Source organism: Microtus pennsylvanicus, chromosome 4 (assembly GCF_037038515.1).
Source record: "Microtus pennsylvanicus isolate mMicPen1 chromosome 4, mMicPen1.hap1, whole genome shotgun sequence".
In the NCBI taxonomy this organism is placed as follows: domain Eukaryota; kingdom Metazoa; phylum Chordata; class Mammalia; order Rodentia; family Cricetidae; genus Microtus; species Microtus pennsylvanicus.
In genome coordinates, this window is record NC_134582.1 from 34,146,938 (window position 1) to 34,168,939 (window position 22,002).

Below are 22,002 nucleotides of genomic sequence, written 5' to 3' on the forward strand. Positions count from 1 at the left end.
ACATTCATACTTACTGTGTGTGTGTGTCTGTGTTCATAGGCAAGCAAACATTCATGCTCACATCATGACCAAAAGCAACTTAAGAAATGGGTTCATTTCATCTTACAGCTTATTGTCCACCATGAAGGGAAGTCAGGGAAGAAATGCAGAGTGGGAATCTGGGGACATAAACTAAAATAGAAGCCATGAAAGAATGCTGCTTACCAGCTTGCTCCTCCTGGCTTTCTTCATTTGCTTTCTTATATATGCAATGGTTCTGCCCAGGGACAGTACCACCTACAGTGGACAGAGCTCTTAACAATTATCAACCAAGAAAATGCTCCCACAGGTTTGCTTAAAGGGAACATTTACTCAGCTGAGGTTCCATTTTCTCAGATTACTAGTCTGTGTCAAATTGATGAAAACCCAACCAACACACAGACGTTTTACTCTCTTATCACCCTATTTTTTGAGACAGAATCTCTCACTGAACCTAGAGCTTGTCTTTTAGCTAGACTGGCTGGCTGGTAAACAAGTGCTTGCATCATCCTATTGCTGGTCTACCACCTCTCACACTGAGATTTTACATGGATGCGGGGCATCCAAACTCAGGTCCTCATGCATGTATAGAAAACATTTACCCAACGTAGCCACCTCACCAGCCTGTACACTCATTATCACTCATCTGGTTAATCTTTTGAGATAGTCTTAAACTAAATCACAAAAATGTGCTTAGAGTGCTGGCCTGTAATCCCAGCACTCAAGAAACTGAGGCAGTATGACTGTGAATTCAGGGCCAGCATAGCAAGATCCTCGTCTTTTCTTAGAACAGCAACTACAGTAGTCTTTCTAAAAGCAAACCAAATCTTAGCATTCCTACTCAATCCCTCAGAAATTTCTGGATTCCTTCAGGCAAACAGAAAGACAAAGGCATCTGGATATGGTGGTTCTAGTTTAAATGGCAATGGCCACCATGGGTTATATGTTTGAATACTGGTTGCCAGTTGTGAAGGATTAGGAGGTGTGATCTTGTTGAAGGAGGTATGTCACTGGGTTCAAGTTTTGAGATTTCAAGAGACTTGTGCCACTGCCATGTTTTCTTTCTGCCTCCTTTTGCCAATCAAGATTAAGAGCTCTCAGCTGTTCCTGCCACCATGCCTTTGTTCCTCCATCATGAACTCTAACCTTCTGAAACTAAAAGCAAACCCAATTAAACACTTTCTTCTATAACTGGTCATGGTGTTTGTCACAGAAACAGGAAAGTAATGGCCAGTAGCAATGCCAAAGTACCAGCCTGAGCAATATAACAAGACATTTCCCTCCTCCCCAAATGTCTTCGCAATGATGTATAAACAGTTCCCTTCTATCGTTCTGTGTCTTGTGCATGTCACTCTAGCCACAAGTTAAACAGTCATACATACAGAACTTTGATGACACTCATTTCTTTCAGGGTGATTTTCCAATGTGACCTCCAGTTCTCTTTCAATTACCTTGCTTACTCTTGGCTTCAAAATTCTTATGTAAAACAAGTTCAGTGTTTTAAACACATCACCAGTAAGGAATGTGATCAAAATTGAACTTTGAGATGTATGCTAGTCATCTTAAACTGATCCTAAATCAAAACATGCAGTCTCTGAGCTTGGACTTTACTACTTACTTAATAAGAAAGTAACAAATCAAGTTGTTGTGCCTATTCTAAGTTACTGTTGCGTTCTCTGAGCTTAAACAGTCTTCCCTCCCTTCTCACAAATACACAAAGTAGATTTTTATGTTCTTTTTTTATTTATTTATTTTTTTTTTTTTTGGTTTTTCGAGACAGGGTTTCTCTGTGGTTTTGGAGCCTGTCCTGGAACTAGCCCTTGTAGACCAGGCTGGTCTCGAACTCACAGAGATCCGCCTGTCTCTGCCTCCCGAGTGCTGGGATTAAAGGCGTGCGCCACCACCGCCTTTTTTTATTTCATGGAAACCTTTCAATATACCTATAGGAAGAGTTAAGTTCCCCCCACTTTAGTAAGTTAAAGGAAAATGTCAAAACAAAGGTGCAGTTGCCGGACAGCTGAAAAATTCTTATCTTGATCTGCAAATATGAGAGAGATTAGGCATAAAAACAAAGTATAGTTCCTTCTAAAAATAATTTATGCAAAATTCTATTCTTCTTCCACATATTAAGAGGTTTGTTCTGATGATACCTTCTGCAAATTTAGCATATAGGTCTGCTTTGTGGTCATCTGGTAACTGATAACACTCCATTACTACCTCATATAAAATGGAGTAAGAAGAATTTCATTCTGTTATTCCAGTTTCCCTGTTAAACACTGATCTTCCCTTAACTGTTCAATGCAACATCCAAGCAATTTTACAAATGCCTGGAACATGTTAGGCAACCAAAAAAAAAAAAAAACTGTTGAATGATGGAAACCTGAAAATGCTAACAAAATATATGAAAAAAATAAGCCTACAGAGTCATAGTTATAAATGTCTATGAAAGAAATTTTTAGAAAGAAAATATTAATTTGCAGTCAACAGTTCATAATACACTTTTTACTTTGAATAGCCACTACTAATTGACATTATTTATAATCTTCTTTCAGGACATTTCACTTTTTTTTCTTTTTTGGTTTTTCGAGACAGGGCTTCTCTGTAGCTTTGGAGCCTGTCCTGGAACTAGCTCTTGTACACCAGGCTGGCCTCAAACTCACAGAGATCCGCCTGCTTCTGCCTCGTGTGCCACCACTGCCCAGCCATTTCACATTTTTTACTTATGAATAAGTCACTCAACTCGTAAAATCTGTTAGTGGGGCTGGAGAGATGGTTTTGCAGTTAATAGCACTGGCAGCTCTTCTAGAGGACCCGGGTTCAATTCCCAGCACCCACATGGTTGCTCACAACTGTCTGTAACTCCAATTTCCTGGAATCTGACATCCTCATGCCAATGCACATAAAATAAATTTAAATTATTATTATTATTTTTTGGTTTTTCGAGACAGGGTTTCTCTGTGGCTTTGGAGCCTGTCCTGGAACTAGCTCTTGTAGTCCAGGCTGGCCTCGAACTCACAGAGATCCGCCTGCCTCTGCCTCCCGAGTGCTGGGATTAAAGGCATGCGCCACCACCGCCCGGCTTAAATTATTTTTTAAAATGTGAGTTAGTTACACATACTGCAACTCTTCACATCTTCATAACTCACTTCTGTTAATATATGATCCGCTCTTTTCTAACCAATCTTATTTTTAAAAGAATGCATTAACCGCAAAACTGCACCTATTTCCACTCCAACTTTTATTTCCTAAAAGAAATGTTTTATTTGTATAGTCAAATCTATTAATTTTTCCTTCTCTTTCAATTTCTAGCTTTGATGTATTTAGAAAATGTATTTCCATACACCATTTTTAATTGTCCAACAGCAACATAACATAAATGACAATTGTGTGGAGGTTAAAAGACAACTTGGAATGGAATCAGTCCTTTCCTTCTACCACATGGGTTCTGAACTTAGGTTGTTGGGCTTTACAGCAAGCAACCACACAGTGAGCCATCTCACTGCCAACCTAAGTACAATTTAGTCTAACTCTAGATTCTATTGTCTGTTCACACAGTGAGTAAATTAAAAAATCATATAGAAACAACTTATAAAATAAAAAATGGCAGGACAGGTTTACCAATTAAACTATCTAGTCAAATGCTTACTTGCAATGCCAAATGCACACCCAATCTCCAAAGTTAAGACCTGTTCTATCTGGATTTTCATCTTCAGTTTGCTTTCTTGAGTTAGTATTACACCAGAGCTGCAGACAGCTGGAACCAGTTAAAAGACGATTACCTAAAGAAATATACAGATGTATTATTCACCATTTATTATTGTAGGTAGTTAACACTGAGTTAAGATACAGACTCAAGAATCTTATAATACTAGAACATGTAACACAGTTTCTAAAAAGAACTATTTCCGGTTGGTTAGAAGGTTCACTGAGTAAAAGCATTTACTTATAAGTCTGATGACTTGAGTTCTAGTCCCAGAACTCTCATGATGGAAGGATAGAACCAACTCCTGCAAATCTTCAACTGACCCCATATATGAACCACAGCACATACACGCCCATGCATATATACACATATGTAATCTTTATATATATATATACATATATATATACACACACACGTGTGTGTGTGTGTGTGTAAAAACAAAAGAATAATATTTTTTTAAAAGATAAGACCTGCTAACATCCTGCTATGGAAGGAAATGATCCCATGAATCCTGTCCTTTCCTTGAGGATTATTAACAGACAATGATAACTGGGGGGAGGACCAATGAGCACCCACTCCTCCCTGGTTATCTACAGGTTATCAGTTAAGAGAGAGAAAAGACATTTTACTGTGTGTTACAGCAATTGGTAGGGAGGCCATACTCTTGGAAATGATCCCTCACTCAGGATTCTATAAGAAATACTAACAAAATGCAATGAGAGAGGAAGGAGGGAGGTGGGGAAAAAAAAAGGAAACAAAGAAAAGAAAAAGTCCAGCAAAAGCACAAACTTAGGTAAGAAATTCATAAATCCGTCTGTCTACATCATTTAATTAGCCATCCAAACTGGATCTAGTTGGGCAGTCTTTGAATTTTAATTTTCTTATCTGTAAATTCAGAGCTTTCTAGAGTTATAAAAATTAGCTATGATTTTACAAAGTCTATAGCTAGGCCCCCATGCAATATGCCTTTTCCACACATTTCAACAAGAATGGAATCTGTTTCTCTTATTTCTTGACAACCTACACTTCTACCTTGTTTTGAACAGAGAATGAAACAGGAAAATCCCCTAGATAAGGGAGGCTTTAAGAGTACTTGTAGTTTAAACTTTCAATTTGAAAATTTAATCACCATGTAAAAATACTACTCTGCTGAAAAGGCCACATGAGCGAGAGAGGTGACATGGAAAACAAGGGAACTCGCCAAAGCGCCACATATGTGAACAAAGTCTTTTTTGAATCCTTTACAAGTAAGGTACTGTTTTGTGGTATTTGCTTGTGTTCTGGAAATCAGAGGGCAGAGCTAGTCATTAGTTAACCACGAAAGCTGAGCCGTGCTGGCACACACCTTTAATCCCAGCACTCGGGAGGTGGAGACAGGAAGTGATAAGGTGGGGTGTAGATAGCACCTTTTTGAACTGCGAGACAAGGGAGGAAAGAAGCAACTGGGGCTGCTCCCAGTTCTCTGATCTTTCAGCCCAATCAATATGTGATTTTAATTAGATTCACATTTCAAAGTACTTCAGGTAATCCACGGATTAGAGACAAGGCATTCCCACAAAACTCTGTAGCAATTCCAACCCACAGAACAAAAGTAGGAAAATGATTGTTGCTTGAAGCAAAAGGGCACAATTTGCTTTATTTACTTTTGCATTCACCACAGTCTGACAGATGAAATACATAATAATAATAAAAACAAACTAGTTCAGTGATATTTGCTCTAACTAATCTTCTTAAATTCCTTACCTGTGGGATCCCAAGTTATATTATGTGCTATTGAGTCCAGAAAAAATTGGCCACTTTTCTGCCACTGACTATAAAGTTCCTAAAATGAGAAAAAAGTCAGTTAGTTAATTGTGATTAGCATCTTTTATATCAAATAAACATGTTCTCATTTGCTGTGCTCATATCAATGCAGTAATTTTTTTTTGAGAACAAAATAATTCAGTCAAGAGAAATAGGAATTACATCAGTGATTCTCAATCTGTAGGTTAAGACCCCTTTGGGGGGCATATATCAGATATTCTACATATCAGATATTTACATTATGATTCATAACAGCAGCAAAACTAGTTAAGTGGTAATGAAAATAATTTTATGGTTGGGGGTCAGCACAACATGAGAAACTGTGTTAAAGGGTCGCAGCATTAGGAAGGCTGAGAATCATTGAATTAGATGATAAAGAGGACTCTTAAAAAAAAGGACTATTAACAGACTACCCATTGCTGGGATCGGAAAGTCAATCTTGCATATAAACAACCAATAAGCATATAGCTTATTTATCTTCATGTCAAACGTTGTTTACAATATGTGTATTTTATTACACTAAAGCTTGAAGGGAAATTTAAAATGTGTGTCCATGGGTCAAATAATTTAAATATTCTCTTAATATTTCATCTCTATCTAAAATGCACTACTTCCCTAATGTAAGATTTTCTCATTCTTTCAAACATCTTTTATTTGAATCTACAAACAGTTAAAAAAAAATGGAGCTGGAAAGGTGGCTCAATGATTAAGAGCAGTGGCTACTTTTCCAGAGAGACTGAGTTCAATTCCCAGCACCCACAAGGCAACTCACAATTGCCTATCCTCCAGTTTCTGGGGGATCTGACACCTTCACACCAATGCACATGAAATAAATTTTAAAAAAATACATGTGGCACTACTACATACACAAATGAAAACCATGGGTACCCTTAGTACTAGTATATAACCCAACAATTTCTATTGTAGTTCATTTTAAGTTCAAACTGTGACCTATTAAGTTAGCCCATAAATAACTATCTTACTGCAATGGTCTTCAGACTTCCACACAACAAAGAATACGCTAAGATATTTATTAAAATTTCAAGTTTCCAAATACATACCCAAAAATTCAGGTTCAAAAAGTGCACTTTGAAGCACAAGAATATGGACTTTAAACCAATACCTAAGGTGATTTTGATACCAGATGTGGACTACAGAATACCCTTTTAGGAATGCCAGAATAGTTCTCAAGGACAATGAACATCAGTCCTCAATAGAATTAGACACACAGATGGATCAATGGTATATACGCACAGTTTTGGACAGTGCTAAGCTACGAGCTGAACATAAGAACTTACTAATAGCCAGACAGTGATGGTTCATGCCTTTAATCCAGGCGCTCAGGAGGCAGAGGCAAGCGGATCTCTTTGAGTTTGAGGCCAATCTGGTCTACAGAGTTAGTTCCAGGACAGGCTCCAATGCTACAGAAAAACTCTGTCTCAAAAAACAAAACAAAACAAACAAACAAAAAAGAACTCACTAATAATTCATTAAGAATATTAATAATTTTATTACTGCTATTTGCATTGCTTAGGATTGAGCTTACAGCTTTTTAAAAATATTTATTTATTTGTTTATTTATTTATTATGTATACAATATTCTGTCTGCATGTATGCCTAAAGGCCAGAAGACGGCACCAGACCTCATTACAGATGGTTGTGAGCCACCATATGGTTGCTGGGAATTGAACTCAGGAACTTTAGAAGACGAGGCAATGCTCTTAGCCACTGAGCCATCTCTCCAGCCCCTGAGCTTACAGCTTTGCATACACTAGGCAAGCACTCTATCGTTGAGGTACATCCCCAGCACCAACAGTAATCCAAAAGTATACCTCTCATAAAGAACCACCATTTCAAAAGAATATTCCAGAATGCATAAGAAAAACGAAAGTATCTTTTGTATAAGGATCTAAGGAGTGCTTGAACTAGATTTCGGTATTACAGATTTTGTCCAACTCTATGTCTTTTCCAGTTTTCCCCTTCAAGGGGAAATACTGTGTAACAAACAATTAGTCTGATCTTACTGAGTATTTTACACTATTATATTTACAAGAATAATACTCATTTTAAAAAAAACAATTATATAATTATATATATTATAATAATCTATTATTACAAAAAAGGCATCTTAACAAAACTAATTTCCAAACCATTTTCTTTATTCAGCAGATAGTTGTTGAGTTAGAAAAACTGTGTTCCTTGTGTGGAACATTTGTGTACACTGTAAAGATGTGTCTCTGCCAAAACACCTGCCAGTCACTTAATACAGAGGTAAAGCCCTCTAATACTGGGTTAACTAGATAATCTAAAGACACTAACAAAAATCAGAATTTTGGAAACTTTTCTTGAAAATGAATGCTGGTGAGTGCCCAGCATAGTGGCACATGCCTGTAAAACCAGCACTTGGGAGGCTGTGGCAGGACAATTAAGAGTTCAAGGCTAACCTGAACTCATGGTGAATTCCAGACTTGTCTTGGGGTACAGGGCAAGATTCTGTATCAAAAAGAGGGGAAAAGAGTGAGAGGTGGGGGGGGGTAATTTGTAAGATACTCCTGATTCATGTAAAAATGACCCCCAAATCATCAGAAGCAATATAAGAGTATTCCTATCATTAAAACACTATTTAATTCGTTATATTTCTGAACTTTTATATATCATCCTATTAAGAATGAATAAATGCCAATTAATTTCTGAGTTGAGCAGAGAAGGTTATAGGCAAAAGCAACAGAAATAGAAAGCAATCCTACAACTTCTAACCCTGTCTCACTTCACTATGCTGATGCTTTCCTATGGTTAGGAATCACTGGTTTAAAATTTATGGTGACTACACAGACATGCAAAAGAATGTGGCCTATTTGTTATATTTATCAACTATTAGTTAAGAAACTAATTTCTTATATATTTTCCTTATAAAGAACATCTATTGATCTAATAGCAACTATATTACGTGATATAATAAAAGCAAAAAACAAAGTCCTAGAAATGTCTTAATACTAAAAGCAAATCATGCAATCGTAAGAACAATACACACGAAAAGGAAGAAAACTGTTCAAGCATGCTCTATAAACCAAGAATAAAGTGCCACTTATGGCTAAACAACGGTATCTCATAGTAGCAATAAAGTAACTTCTAAACTTAAAGTTATCAGTTCTTTGCCTATTATGAAATAAAAATGTCAGAAGGAAAACAAAGCACTTTAAGATATCTGGTTGGCACAATTTAGTATAATTCAATTCCAATAAAAAATTTAATTATATTTTAGTATGAACATTGAGCTTAAACATTAATATTCAATTATAGTCAACAACTTATACTAGTTTGCTGAGTCCCTCTTTTTTATACTAAACATATTTCAATTCAAAAAAGAAAAATAACAAACTACTAACCAAATTTTTCCCTTTTTTTGGAAGACTGACTGGTTCAAAAACAGAGATGACATTTCCATAGGATGCTGCAATCTTTTAAAAAGAAAGACAATTATAAATAGATTAACATACTTATGGAACAAAAGAGTAAATGAAATAACTATTATGGCTACATTTTTAAATATACAAATACATGATTTCATCCAATAGTACTTGAGAATATACGGGATTAGAATCCCAGCATAGTTACCTTCTGTACTTATTTTCAGAGATTTCTCTACCTGTATTTACAATACATATAACACTATTTTTCTAACAGTCCTATGTTGAGAAATGAACATTCATAAAACATCTTTCAACAAGAATCTTAGCAACAAGATAGTTGCTAAACATGAAATCTGACCTGATTTTAAAATGAGTTTTTTAAGCTTATCTATCATTGGAGTTCATAGTTCTCCCAACAAATAATTTAACTTAAAAAAAAATTAAACTTAAGGGCTGGAGAGATGGCTCTGGGGTTAAGAGCACTGGCTGCTCTTCCAAAGGACCCAGGTTCAATTCCCAGCACGCACATGGCAGCTCACAATTGTCTGTAACTCCAGCTCCAGAGGATTTGACAACACCTTTACACAGACATACATGCAGACAATATACCAATGAACATAAAAATAAATAAATCTAAAAGAAACATAATATCTATTCTTTATCAATTCCCTAAACTTTTTTTTAACGTTTTATGTTTTTTTTAATTTCTTCATTTTTTGGCAGAAATACATGATCTGAAGCCAGGGCTCTGAGGCTCATGTACCCTGGAACCATGCAACATGCTTAATTCTTTCATGAATTTGATCTTTAAAAAAGCAACCAAAATAGCTTGAATGACCACCATCAAAATCTCAGAAATCAGCTAGTAACAGTAGCAGAGACCTGTAATCTCAGAATTTGGAAAGGCTGAGGTAAAAGGATTGATTACAGTTTACAGTTCAGCCTTGAATACAGAGTTGAGACCCTATCTCAAACACAAAACAAAAATTAAACCAAACAGATAAAAAAAAATACACAAATACTCAAGAAATTCTTCTGCTTAGGCTTCAGAGTAGCTGGGACTATAGGTATGTGCCATCCTGCCTAACTTCTTGACACTTTAAGGAAGGCTTTGCTAACTGTTAATAAGGAAACTTACCTTTTATTAGTTTGATCATAAAACCAAATGACTTCATCCTAACCTAGATAATCACATAACTTGGAGAATCTTCATTAAAAAAAAAAGACATTCTTGCTGGAAGCTATGAAAGCTATCAAATTTCCAACATTAATAGCTTTATGAATCTGAATGATATTTTAAAAAGTTTTTAATAGTAATGAGATTACAGAACTACAAAGTTAGGGGAGCAAACACTGAAAGCATGAAAGGGAAAAAATACAAAATAAACACCAACAACAACAAAAAGCACCTCACTGAATTTTAGAATTCTAAAGTAAAGAGCAGCATGTTTGTAGCACTGTTAAGAACTAAACAAGAGGCATTTGTAACTATATTGAAAAGAAGGGCTATAAAGTGACAAAAAAAACTGCGGTACAACAAACAGATAAAGACTGAAATAAAAACTCCTTTTATCAAAAGTATCATTAGGTACCTAACATGATGGTGCATACCCTAAGTGGGTAGAGGCAGAGAGATTTGTGAGCTCAAGGCCTGCACAGTCTATATAGCAAGTTCCAAGCTAGCTAAAGCAATTAAAAAAAAAAGATAGACAGACAGACAGATAGGCCTAATCTTCTATACTTAGTTGGTGCTATTTCAAGGTATATATGTTGCCTGGAATGACTCCTAGCAGAACACTTTACAAAACTATAGTTAAAATGATCAACAAGAACTACATGTTGTTTCTTTTGTATTTGCTGCAATTATTTTACTTTCAAATTACTATTTTTACTTTTCATATACAAACAGAGGTCCTAGAAGTCTTTTCTTTTTTCATTTATTTATTATATATACTGTGTTCTGCCTGCACTTATACCTACACACAAAAAGAGAGTACCAGATCTCATGTGATCTATGAGCCACCATGTAGTTGCTAGGAATTGAACTCAAGGACCTCTGGAAGAGCAGCCTTGCTCTTAACCTCTGAGCCGTCTCTCCTGCCTCTGTAAGTCTTTTCTTAGACCTAAAAATGAACAAAACATTTCAGATTTTAGTATATGTATTCTTTCGATGTTTTCCAGGAGTTACTAGAATACCGTTTTAAAAAGAATGTCTACCAAATTTGCCTTTTGAAAATAATGCTATTCCTTTTTTTTTAAAGAAAGTTAACCTCTTAGAAGGCTTTTAATTAATTAATTAATTAATTTTTCTCTTCTGTTTGTTTTCCAAGGCAGGGTTTCTCTGTGTATCTCTAGCTGTCCTGGAACTAACTCTGTAGAGAGTTCAGGTTGGCTTTGAACTGAGAGATCAGATCCACCTGCCTCTACGTCCCAGGTACTGGGATTAAAGACTTACCCAGCCTTGATTTTTTTTTTTCTAATGCTGAAAAACTAAGTTTTAGACATGTTTAGACGTAAAAATTACATTTGTTTCAATTAGTAGAGAAGACTGTGCTACATCTTAACATTATACAAAAACAGATTCCTAACTGGGTATAATAATTCCTGTCTGTAGTTTCAACATTCAAGAAACAGACAGTAGGGTTGCTTTGAGTTCAAGGCCAGCCTAGGTTGCATAGTGAGTTCCAGGACAAGTGAGCTTACAATGTGACCTTGTCTCAAAAATCAAGAAGGGGCTGAAGAGATGGCTCACTGATTAAAAGTACTCGCTACTCTTGCAGAGGACCTAAGTAAGTACTGCTCCCAGAACCCATGTCAGGCAGCTCACAATCAACTGTCAAGTCCAGGTCCAGGTAATCCAAAATACTCTTCTGGCATCAACTGATAACCTGCACACACACACACACACAGTTCACATAAATATACTCAGGAATACACATAAAATAAAGTATTTTAAAACAACAAAAGATTATTATCAGAATTTCTGACATTTTCCAAAATGCATCTTAGAGAGCCAAAGAAATGTATAGCTTTGTTCTTGGAAAGAAGGTCTTAATTGAATAGGAAATATATATTTCAGAAATTATTCTGACAAAAACTATACTCAAAATGAATCTGCAAGTTACCACAAGATTACAAACCTTGCCTTGCTGCATTGAACAGTCCACACATCCCACTTGAATATTTCCATGTTTAGCGCCTGGGATGATCTGTAATCTTTCAAAATTACTTCCCAGTATTACAATGTCACATCCAGATGCATAGGCCTAAAAAATTAAAATAAAAATGATAGACATTTCAAGAAAATATGTAGAAAACTTGCATTAAATATTGTTTAAAACACAAAAATTTTAACTGCCTTCGAGACAGCCTTCATTGAACTATTTTCTTTCCTTCTTATATGCAAATCCACCACAAATCAGTCCCAACTGTAGCACAAATAATAAAAACTCAGAGACAGATATTGGGGTTCAACCTGAAGATCAGTAAAGCAAAGTAGCCAAGCCACTAAAGAGCTCTTCCTCAGACTGAAAGAGTGTGACTTCCTGTCTTTTATAGTCCTCCCTAATGCTGGGATTAAAGGCATGTGACTCCCTAATACTGGGACTAAAGGTGTGAGCAGCCACCTCCACTTGAATCTGTTGCACAGCCCAGGGTGACCTTGAACTCACAGAGATCCTCCTGACTCTGTCTCCCAAATCCTGGGATTAAAGGTGTATGAAATCACTGCCTGCCCTCTAATGGCTTAGTTTCACCTTCTGGTCTACAGACAAGTTTTATTTATAAAACATAAATAAAATATCACTATGCCCATCTGAAACCAATCACATGCATTTCTTCTATCTTCACTGAATGCTATCATCCCTGTTTGTAACTTCATCATCTGTCTCCTGCCCTACTGTTAACAATCCAATTGCTTATATCTTTGTTCTCAAACCAAACAGCTGAGTCCTAAAGATGTTTTACTGCACCAAGTTATAATTCCTACCTAAATTTTAAAGTTTCCCACTACACTTACAATAAAAACCCCAACTCCTTACCAGGACAGTCCATCTCAGGCACTTTTGCCTGATTCCTTCCCTCACCAGGTGGTCCTTACACCACCCTTCCTTCTATTCCTTTTTCCATATCAAAGTATCTTATCTGAGTTTTATTTGCCTGGTCTTTGTCTACCTCAGGGTTTCTTAAAACTTTGTCCAACTGAGAAATTATTGAATGGCCCAAGGTATAGATATGTAAAACAGGTAAAAAAAAATCAAACTTTTGCCGGGCAGTGGTGGCGCATGCCTTTAATCCCAGCACTTGGGAGATAGAGACAGGTGGATCTCTGTGAGTTCAAAGACAGCCTGGTCTACAGAGTTCCAGGACAGTCTCCAAAGCTGCAGAGAAACCCTGTCTTGAAAAACCCAAATTAAAAAAAAAAAACAAAAAAACTAATGATAAGTATTTTAAAACAATTATTTGGCATACACAAAATTTTAACATTTATAAAAGGTAAGAACAAATTTGTATATTAGTGAGATGAATATGCTTTTTTATTATTAAAAAATATTGGCTGAATATTTTATGAAAAAAATGTAGCGTGCTGTCTAATATTTTCAGTTTACTGATCCCTTAATTTTATAAGCCTGTATTTTGAGAACACCATTTTGCATAAAATACATATTATAAAATGGCAGAAGCATGCTTAGAGAAATTTCAGAAATGGATGGATGTCCCATCCTAAAAATGGACCAAATTCATTGAATTATTTCTGGTGAAACTCAAGTTAGCAGCCAAAACACAAAATTTAAAATCAAACATTATTTAACGCTATATAATCCAAAAATAGACTAATCTGAATGCGTTCTTAGATTTCTTAGATCTCTTAGGACCAGTTGCCCAGGTGTGGTGCGGCCCATAATGTGCTTTGTCTTTAGAGCAGTTGATTCCATCCCATGCTCTCTGTCCCATTTGTTCTCAGAATATTTACTACTCTCTACCTCTCTAGCTGCTTAGGATGCTATGACAAAGGACACCATGGGCCCCAGAAAGAAAGAAAGAACTAGGCTATGGTATAATAATAATAATAATAATAATAATAAATCACTGTGTGATGGTGATGCATGCCTTTAATCCTAGAACTTGGCAGGCAGAGGCAGTTGAATCTCTGTGAGTTTGAGGCCAGTCTGATCTACACAGTGATCATACAGAGATACCCTGACTCATAAATAAGTAACTAAGTGAGTGAGTGAGTAAATGAATGAATGAATACAGGAGAAATGATAATCTGACTAGAGACTTCTACTTTAAAGCTTTAGGAATGAGAATATTAAGATCTTTTCTGCAAAAGCAGAAGGAGTTGAAAAGCTGCTTGAAGAATGTGTAAAAGTGCTTAGACATAAGAGAGAAAAAGTATTTAGGATTCCTACCATACAAATTGTGAATAACAGATATAGCAAGTTTAAGAAGGAACCTTCTACAAGCAATAGACTAAAAATGTCTATTAAAATACCTGAAAAGGTCACACTTATCTTAATGTGCCTTCTGCTCTGGCAGTGTTAAACTGGAGATTAAGTATGACTGCATACAAGGACATTGGTAGTATGGACAGAGATAAGGAAGAGATCTGATATTTATGAGGTAGACCCCGGTGGCCTTCAATCTCTTGGGAGATCTCTGAGTTCAAGGCCAGCCTGGTCTACAGAGCAAGTTCCAAGTTCCAAAACAGCCTGGAATACACAGAGAAACTCTGTCTCAGAAAAAAAAAAAGGAAAAACTAAAAAAGAGGGAAAGGCAGACAACTGGTTGATGATTATTCTCAATGATAATAATATAAGAAAACAAACCAAACAAGGTGGGAAGGAAAGGCTGGAAGACATACCAATAGGGGAAACTGAGCCTAAACAATGATTTTGAGTGTGTTGCACCTTCAAGTGAAAAAAATCTAAGAATTGTTTATCATTTTGAAATTCAAAACACAGATCTCACCACTAGAGGTAATATACCCTACAGAATGGAAGACCAAGGACAAATTATCATCCTGAAAGGTACCTTACAAAGAACACTGAGTAGAAGAAAGAAGGAAGGAAGGAAGGAAGGAAGGAAGGAAGGAAGGAAGGAAGGAAGGAAGGAAGGAAGGAAAGAAAGAAGGAAGGAAGAAAAAGGAAGGGGAAGAAAAGGAGAAAAGATGTTGTAATTAACTAAAAGATGTTAGAACTATAACTAACTATAAGAAGGATGTTATAACTAAGCTAAGGAGAAAACTAAATAAGTGAATTGACAAATGCCAAAGAGAAAGAAACATAGAAGACACTGACAACTAAGGAGACACAGGCTGCCAGAAAGCACTGTTTTTAAGATGAATGTTTTAAACATATCTTGAAATTTCCAGAGAAAAAAGAAAGTAGATAATAAAGGACCAATGCCCCAGATAGAATTTGAAGATAAAACCCACAGCATAGAGAAAGGGGTTAACCTGGGACATGTAGGATAAAATATATCATTCATTGTGCAATGACAGGGAAAAAAAAGGATGCTGATATAGTGACTTTTTTGGCTTGTAACTGACAATGAGGGAGTGATCAGCCGACAGATTCCAGGTAAATGTTTATATGAGTAACAGAATGTTGGGCTGGGAGGTTTTATCTTATGGAGGAACATGAACAAAATGAACAGATGGGCGGGTGGGTGCTTGGGAAGCTTTGAGGTCTCATCTAAAGGTGGTAAATAGAATTGCATTTCCCAGTTTTATTTATATTATCAAGGAGTGATCAAGAGTCAAGAACGAAGATACAAAAAGGAATAAAGAAAAAACAAAGCATGTTGGATTTGGTTAGATTCAAAAACAAGAAGGTTCAAGAAAGTTAAAAGATGTGGACAACAAAGACTATTATTAAATTAACTCATGTCAAATTATCTAAATTATAAGATGTAGCTGTCTAAAAATAACCATGCTAAATAATAAGGACAAGGTTCAAGGTCTGGTTTTCACATTGTGTAGCACAGAAGTGATAGGAATTCCACAATCAGAAGATCCAAGAGCAGAGAGAGTAATCAGAGGTAGAGCATGCTCTTGCATACAAAACGCCCTGGTTTTACCTTGTATTAATTGCTCGTACATATACATATGTACTTTAAGTTCTAGGCCCAAAATAAATGGATGACATTTCTAAATGAAAGAGTACATTTACTCTCTCGCTGCAATGTTTTCCAAAGTTTGTGAAAAGTAGAAACAATGCCATGTTTTAATTTTTTATTGTTTTGCATTTTTAGTCTATAAATTTATATAAAGTCTGTGCTAACAAAGGGGTAGATTATATATGTGTTTGTGTGTATAATACACCTAAATCTTAAAGTCACCTAAAGTAGTTTTATCAATATATAAAATTAATTTAACTTCTAGAACTTATATCACCTGTCAGGGTACTAAACATGAAAGTATATCAGTAAGAAAAGAGTCTTACAATGGACTGTGAGCTAGGCCTGCTAGTACATTCCCTTAGTAATCCCAGCACTACTGAGGCTGAGAAAGGATCTAAATGCAAAGTCAGCCCTGGCTACCTAGTAAATTAGCTGATAGCCTGGGCTACATAATAAGACCTTATTTCAAAAATAACAAAAGCCAACATGGCAGTGCACACCTTCAATCGTCAGAGGCAGGAGATCTCTGTGAGTTCAAGGCAAACTTAATCTATACAAGGAGTTCCAGGACAGGATTATGTCTCAAAATATAAAAACAAAGTCAACACAATTTAAACATTAGGTATAGACTTGTCTGAAATAAATTATTCACAAAAACTCACTTAAGGTGCTTTGACCTTAATATGAAGAGTTACCAAATGCAGCTTAATGACAAAGTTGGTATTTAACATGCTTCTAGTCCTGGGTTCAGTTCCCAGCACTGCAAACAAACAAACAATAGCAACAACACTGTGCTGGATTATCAAATAACTCTCACAAAATATTTGTATATTACAATTGGTACACCAACTACTTCTGTCAAATCTCTAACCAAGCCAGGAGAATGACATATATAATAATCCCAGTACTTAGGTGGTAGGGGTTAAAAGGTCAGCCTGAGCTACATAGTAAAATCCTGTCTCAAAATAAATAAATAAGTATAATTAGAAGGCTTTGTTCCTAGCCAATGAAGGTTCTCAACTGAAAATCATCCAGTTAGGTACAGGTAACAACAGTAAGTCACTAACTCAAGTAAACAGGATGCAATGCACAGGAAGACCTGAATCCAGAGCACTAAGAAGCATCAATCAAAGGACCTTCTTAACTTCCAAGTCTGACAATTAACCTGAAGTATTCTAAATTTCAAAATTCAAGTTTGTAATAGCCAGTCTTCTAATCTGGAAACTGATTTCTCTAAAACAAAGTTTGTTTTCGTGAACCTTTCATTTTAGGTAAATGTCCTAAAATTTTTCTTTCTAGAATATGCTTTGGTTAAATAACTCAAGTTTGATTATGTTGTAATTAATGCTTATTCTCTCTTTTAAAACCATAATATTGACAATTAGTGTAATTTTATTAATTTTTAAGTGTACTTACTTCTACAAATCACAGTAATTGATAAAATGAACCAAAAATTTTAAAACAAAGGTCAACTAAGTTACTTGGAACGGCATTATAGATACCATGAAGTTTTTTCTTCTTCCAGATAGGTACAAAGACAAACTTTCCCCGTCTATAACCTCCCCACCCACAAAGACGTACACCATTCATAGAACCCTTCCATTTTCCAAATACAGCAATCACAGTGCCACCAATAAAGCATCCTTAAAATAAAACAAGATTACTATCACAGAAAGTTGGGGGAAGAGAAACTTATTTAGTCTCCCTACCAAAACCCCCATAGAACCATAGCTGCATTTTTGAATTTGTAACTGGATCTACTTAGACATGAGTGAGCACCGAGTTGTCTAATATTAAAGAAAGTCTGAAGCTATAAAATATTTGTTTTACCCTCGATACAGAAAGAAAATCCTAAATACTAGCTTTCTGTTTCTTAAAAGTTAACCTTCTTGAATCAGCAAGCAAGGTACTTACAAGCCTGATGACCTCAATTCAATCCAAAGAACCCTGACTTCAACCATCAGCAGATGAAGAGAACAATCTCCTACAAGCTCTCTTCTGACTACCATACATGTGACACGTACACACATTTAAAAAAGTAATAAAATTGAAAAAATAAATTAACTCCCTTTCTGTTTCTTCCAAAACACACTGTCGGCACTAAGTATGGACTAATTATAAAAGGAAAAAATATTTTATGTCAGCATTCTACACAAACTATTAAGACATCTAAATTTTAATTAATGGTATCTCTTTTTAAATTACTGTGTCTCATAAACAGAACATTTCCTCACCCCCCAAAGGAAATTAAGATGAATAAAAGAAAGAGGGAAGCATTACTGTAACCAAAGAAAAAAATAATAATTTGGCTCATGTATCCATTATCTCCCCTAATTCCTCATTTGATGTTGATGATAAAACGTGTAACAAATGGACTATGAAAAAATTTCATGAAACTTTAGTAGAAATATTGTATTTAGACTCATATCTAAATTATTAAAGCAATTTTAAAAGACTGCAATTATTAACCGCACAACAATAAAGCTGCTTTGCTCACACATCAAGTCAACCAGTATTTATACACTTTCTAGTACAAAGTACCATGAATTAGGCACAATGAACTATAACCTTAATTTAATAAGTAAACATTTCATGTAACAAAACAGTGTCCCATTAAAAGATGATAGAAAAATAACATTTAATGGTTAGAAAAAGAACGTGCTCAAAAACAACTAATGACAAAGACCTGTGGTCCAAGCTAGTAGCAGACAGGAGGATCAGAAGTCCTGGGCATTCTGGCAAGGTGCTGACTCAAAAGAAAAGGTGAAAACAGTGTTGAAGATTCAAAGAGCTTCCCTAGCATGTGAGCATGTGCAAGACCCAATGGTTTGATCCTTGAATCAAAAAACAAAATTTTCAAAAATTAAAAACAAGCAAGCAAACAAACAAACAAACAACCTATTTATAAAGAACCATGCTTGAGCCGGGCGTTGATGGTGCATACCTTTAGTCCCAGCACTTGGGAGACAGAGGCAGGCAAATCTCAGTGAGTTCGAAGCCAGCCTGCTCCACAAAGGGAGTGGCAGGACAGTCCAGGACTGTTACAAAGAGAAACCTTGTCTCACAAAATCCAAAAACAGAGGGTGGAAGGAGAGTGGGAAAAAATATATATATATAGCTCAATGAAAACATTAAAAACAAACAAAAAGAACCATGCTTGAAACCAAAGCAGTTATGACTCAACTGCGACTTCAGTGACTGTCTAGGCACTCCCAAGGAAGCCACTGAGGACACATACTCAAGGCAAAAGTGCTAAGCAATGAAATAAAAGCATTCATTCTGAATGCATGAGTGAGATAGTCAGTGTCCACTAGTAGCTTTCCCAAAGCAAATCCAAACTAGTTTGAGGCAGTTGATGTAGTAAGAAAAAAAAAAACAAAACTGAATGTTTTGATATGATAACCTATATTAGTAACAGCATTTTTTTTTTTTTGGTTTTTTGAGACAGGGTTTCTCTGTGGTTTTGGAGCCTGTCCTGGAACTAGCTCTTATAGACCAGGCTGGTCTCGAACTCACAGAGATCTGCCTGCCTCTGCCTCCCAAGTGCTGGGATTAAAGGCGTGCGCCACCACCGCCCGGCTAGTAACAGCATTTTAAAACATGAAAATTGGCATTCCAATTCAATTTGAAGTATGTTGAGACGTTACTTAGGAACCAGTCTTGTTCTTGTGATCCTCGGAGCGCTGAAATATTTGCGAAAGTGTAAAGGGAAGAACTGCAGACGGGCTCAACTTCAGAGAGATCATCAAGTTCCACAAAGGATGAATAGGAGACTGCAAAATCCCAAGTCCCCCCCTCAAGTGCAACTACAACTCAGAGGGATTTTTAGTCTTTGCATATAATCTATCATTAATATTTTGCTCTTCTTGCTAAAAAAAAAAAAAAAACAACAACAAAAAAAAAACCCTCAAAAGCAGAGCAGGGGAAGGGGTGAGCTTGGAGGAATGCTTGACTAGAATGCCAGAGGCCTATGATTTGATCCTCAGAGTCTTCAATCCCATTCAAAGAAAAGAGGTTAAAAACAAATCTCAAGGAAGAAAACAATAGACTGTTCATAAACATGAAGGAGAAAGCGTGCAATTTCAAGACAAAGAAATATAAGATGTACTAATTTATTCAGGAAACTAAGGGCAAGAAACTTGCTGAAATGGGACTACAGCTGGCTGCAGGAAAAAACATGACTCTAAAATAAAAGAGCTGGGATTTTTATACCAAACGAATGTATTTATATGTATTTACTCTCTAATGTGTGAATAAATGTGTATGTAACTTATTTGTATGCTTATCTGAAAGCAATCTGCAACCAGCTTGAGGAAGGTCATCAACACTTGCTTTAGGAAAAACTGACTTTAAAAACAGAACTGGGCAACAAGTTACATGATAGTTGAAGATACATTTCTTAGCTCCTGAAAAGCAACATGGAATCAACTGGCCAAGATTTTACAGAGGAATACATGTAGGTGTAAAAATGAACAGTCATATTAATCATTCTATGAAGTACACACACTATGGCCTTGTGTACATTCAGAACGCCTTCCTTTAGAAGCTGGGAGCATCTGCCTTGGATAAAGCCCTCATAAAAAAAAGGGGGGGATGGCAGAAAATGCAATACTTCTCTATCCTATACTCTCCCACCTTGGGAGACCTCCAAGGAAGCTGTACTTCCTTCCCTTAAGAACAGATAGTAGGTAAGCCACCTCGTGGGCTACACAGATTATTAAAAATGGGTTAGAGCAATATGTAAGAGCTAGCCAATAAGAGGCTGGAACTAATGGGCCAGGCAGTGTTTAAATGAAAAAAAAAAAAAAGAACAGATAGTAATGTCAGCGGAGGGGTGACAAGTGCTAAGACTTCTCCCTCCCCTCACTTCCCCTGGGCAAATAGCACAAAGTAGAATCTTGACAACTACTAGCATCACGTGCCACTGCACTGGGAAGTCACCGTCTTTATCGGAAAGCAGGGAACTTAGTTGACACAACTCTAAAAGGACACTTTAAGCATTAAATCCCTAAATCACGTTAAATGCTGAGTGTTACTTAGTCCAGCGCGCGCGCGCACACACACACACACACACACACACACACACACACACACACGTATCTGGAAAATTATGATTCCTAAGCCTGGGGCATCTATTAAGCTGTTTTAGTTATACAAAATTTTACATTTAATCACAAAGTTGCTGCAAAACTTATCAGCACTACAGATATAGTCAGACTAAAGATCTGAAGTCCAGCCGGGCGGTGGTGGTGCACGCCTTTAATCCCAGCACTTGGGAGGCAGAGTCAGGTGGATCTCTGTGAGTCCGAGACCAGCCTGGTCTACAAGAGCTAGTTCCAGGACAGGCTCCAAAGCCACAGAGAAACCCTGTCTCGAAAAACCAAAAAATAAATAAATAAAGATATATCTGAAGTCCAGTACTGAGTTATGACTTGAAATTACTAAACTAAGATAGAAATGTCATTTATAGCGATAAAGCCAGAAATGTGAGACAGATCATCTTCGTTCTAATAGCTGGACAAGGCAAAGAAGAGCAAGTCACTTTGGCTAAATCTTAACCTGCCCTAAGCAAACAGGGGAAACCCTAACACTACAATGGTGAAACTGTCAGTGTTACCTTGAATACCCTCAAAACTTTTCAAGAAGTACAAGGCCGCTGCCTCTGCAACTCAAAGGATGATAGGAATGAATGAAGAATAGTTTCCTTATTCGTTGGCGAACTTTAAGGAAAATAAATAGGAGCTGTTTTCATTATACTGCTATTTGCGCCGGCTTAATAATCAGTAACTGTTTTAAGACTACAAGGGCTTGACCTTAGAACTGGAAAAAAATGAAACATATCCCAAAGACTGAAACTAAATTCATTCGACAACTCTCGCTAGGAAGCGAGAAAAGTCAAAAGACCCCTTCCACCCCCAACTCGTTATTCAACTATCATTTTGGAAG

The 22,002-nt window shown here is 36.4% G+C and overlaps 1 protein-coding gene across 4 annotated transcripts in view; it reads right to left on the minus strand.

Annotated features, from left to right (window-relative positions):
* The window catches only part of Dmxl1 (Dmx like 1), a 148,040-nt gene that overhangs the window by 125,677 nt on the left and 361 nt on the right, over nt 1–22,002 (minus strand). For all 4 annotated transcript variants that reach the window (XM_075968687.1, XM_075968684.1, XM_075968689.1 and 1 more), the window contains exons 2-5: nt 12,075–12,200; nt 8,911–8,982; nt 5,465–5,543; nt 3,665–3,797 (exon numbers count right to left, since the gene is read on the minus strand). In XM_075968687.1, coding sequence (XP_075824802.1) covers nt 3,665–3,797; nt 5,465–5,543; nt 8,911–8,982; nt 12,075–12,200 — 410 coding nt within the window. The remainder of the gene's footprint in view (nt 1–3,664; nt 3,798–5,464; nt 5,544–8,910; nt 8,983–12,074; nt 12,201–22,002) is intronic.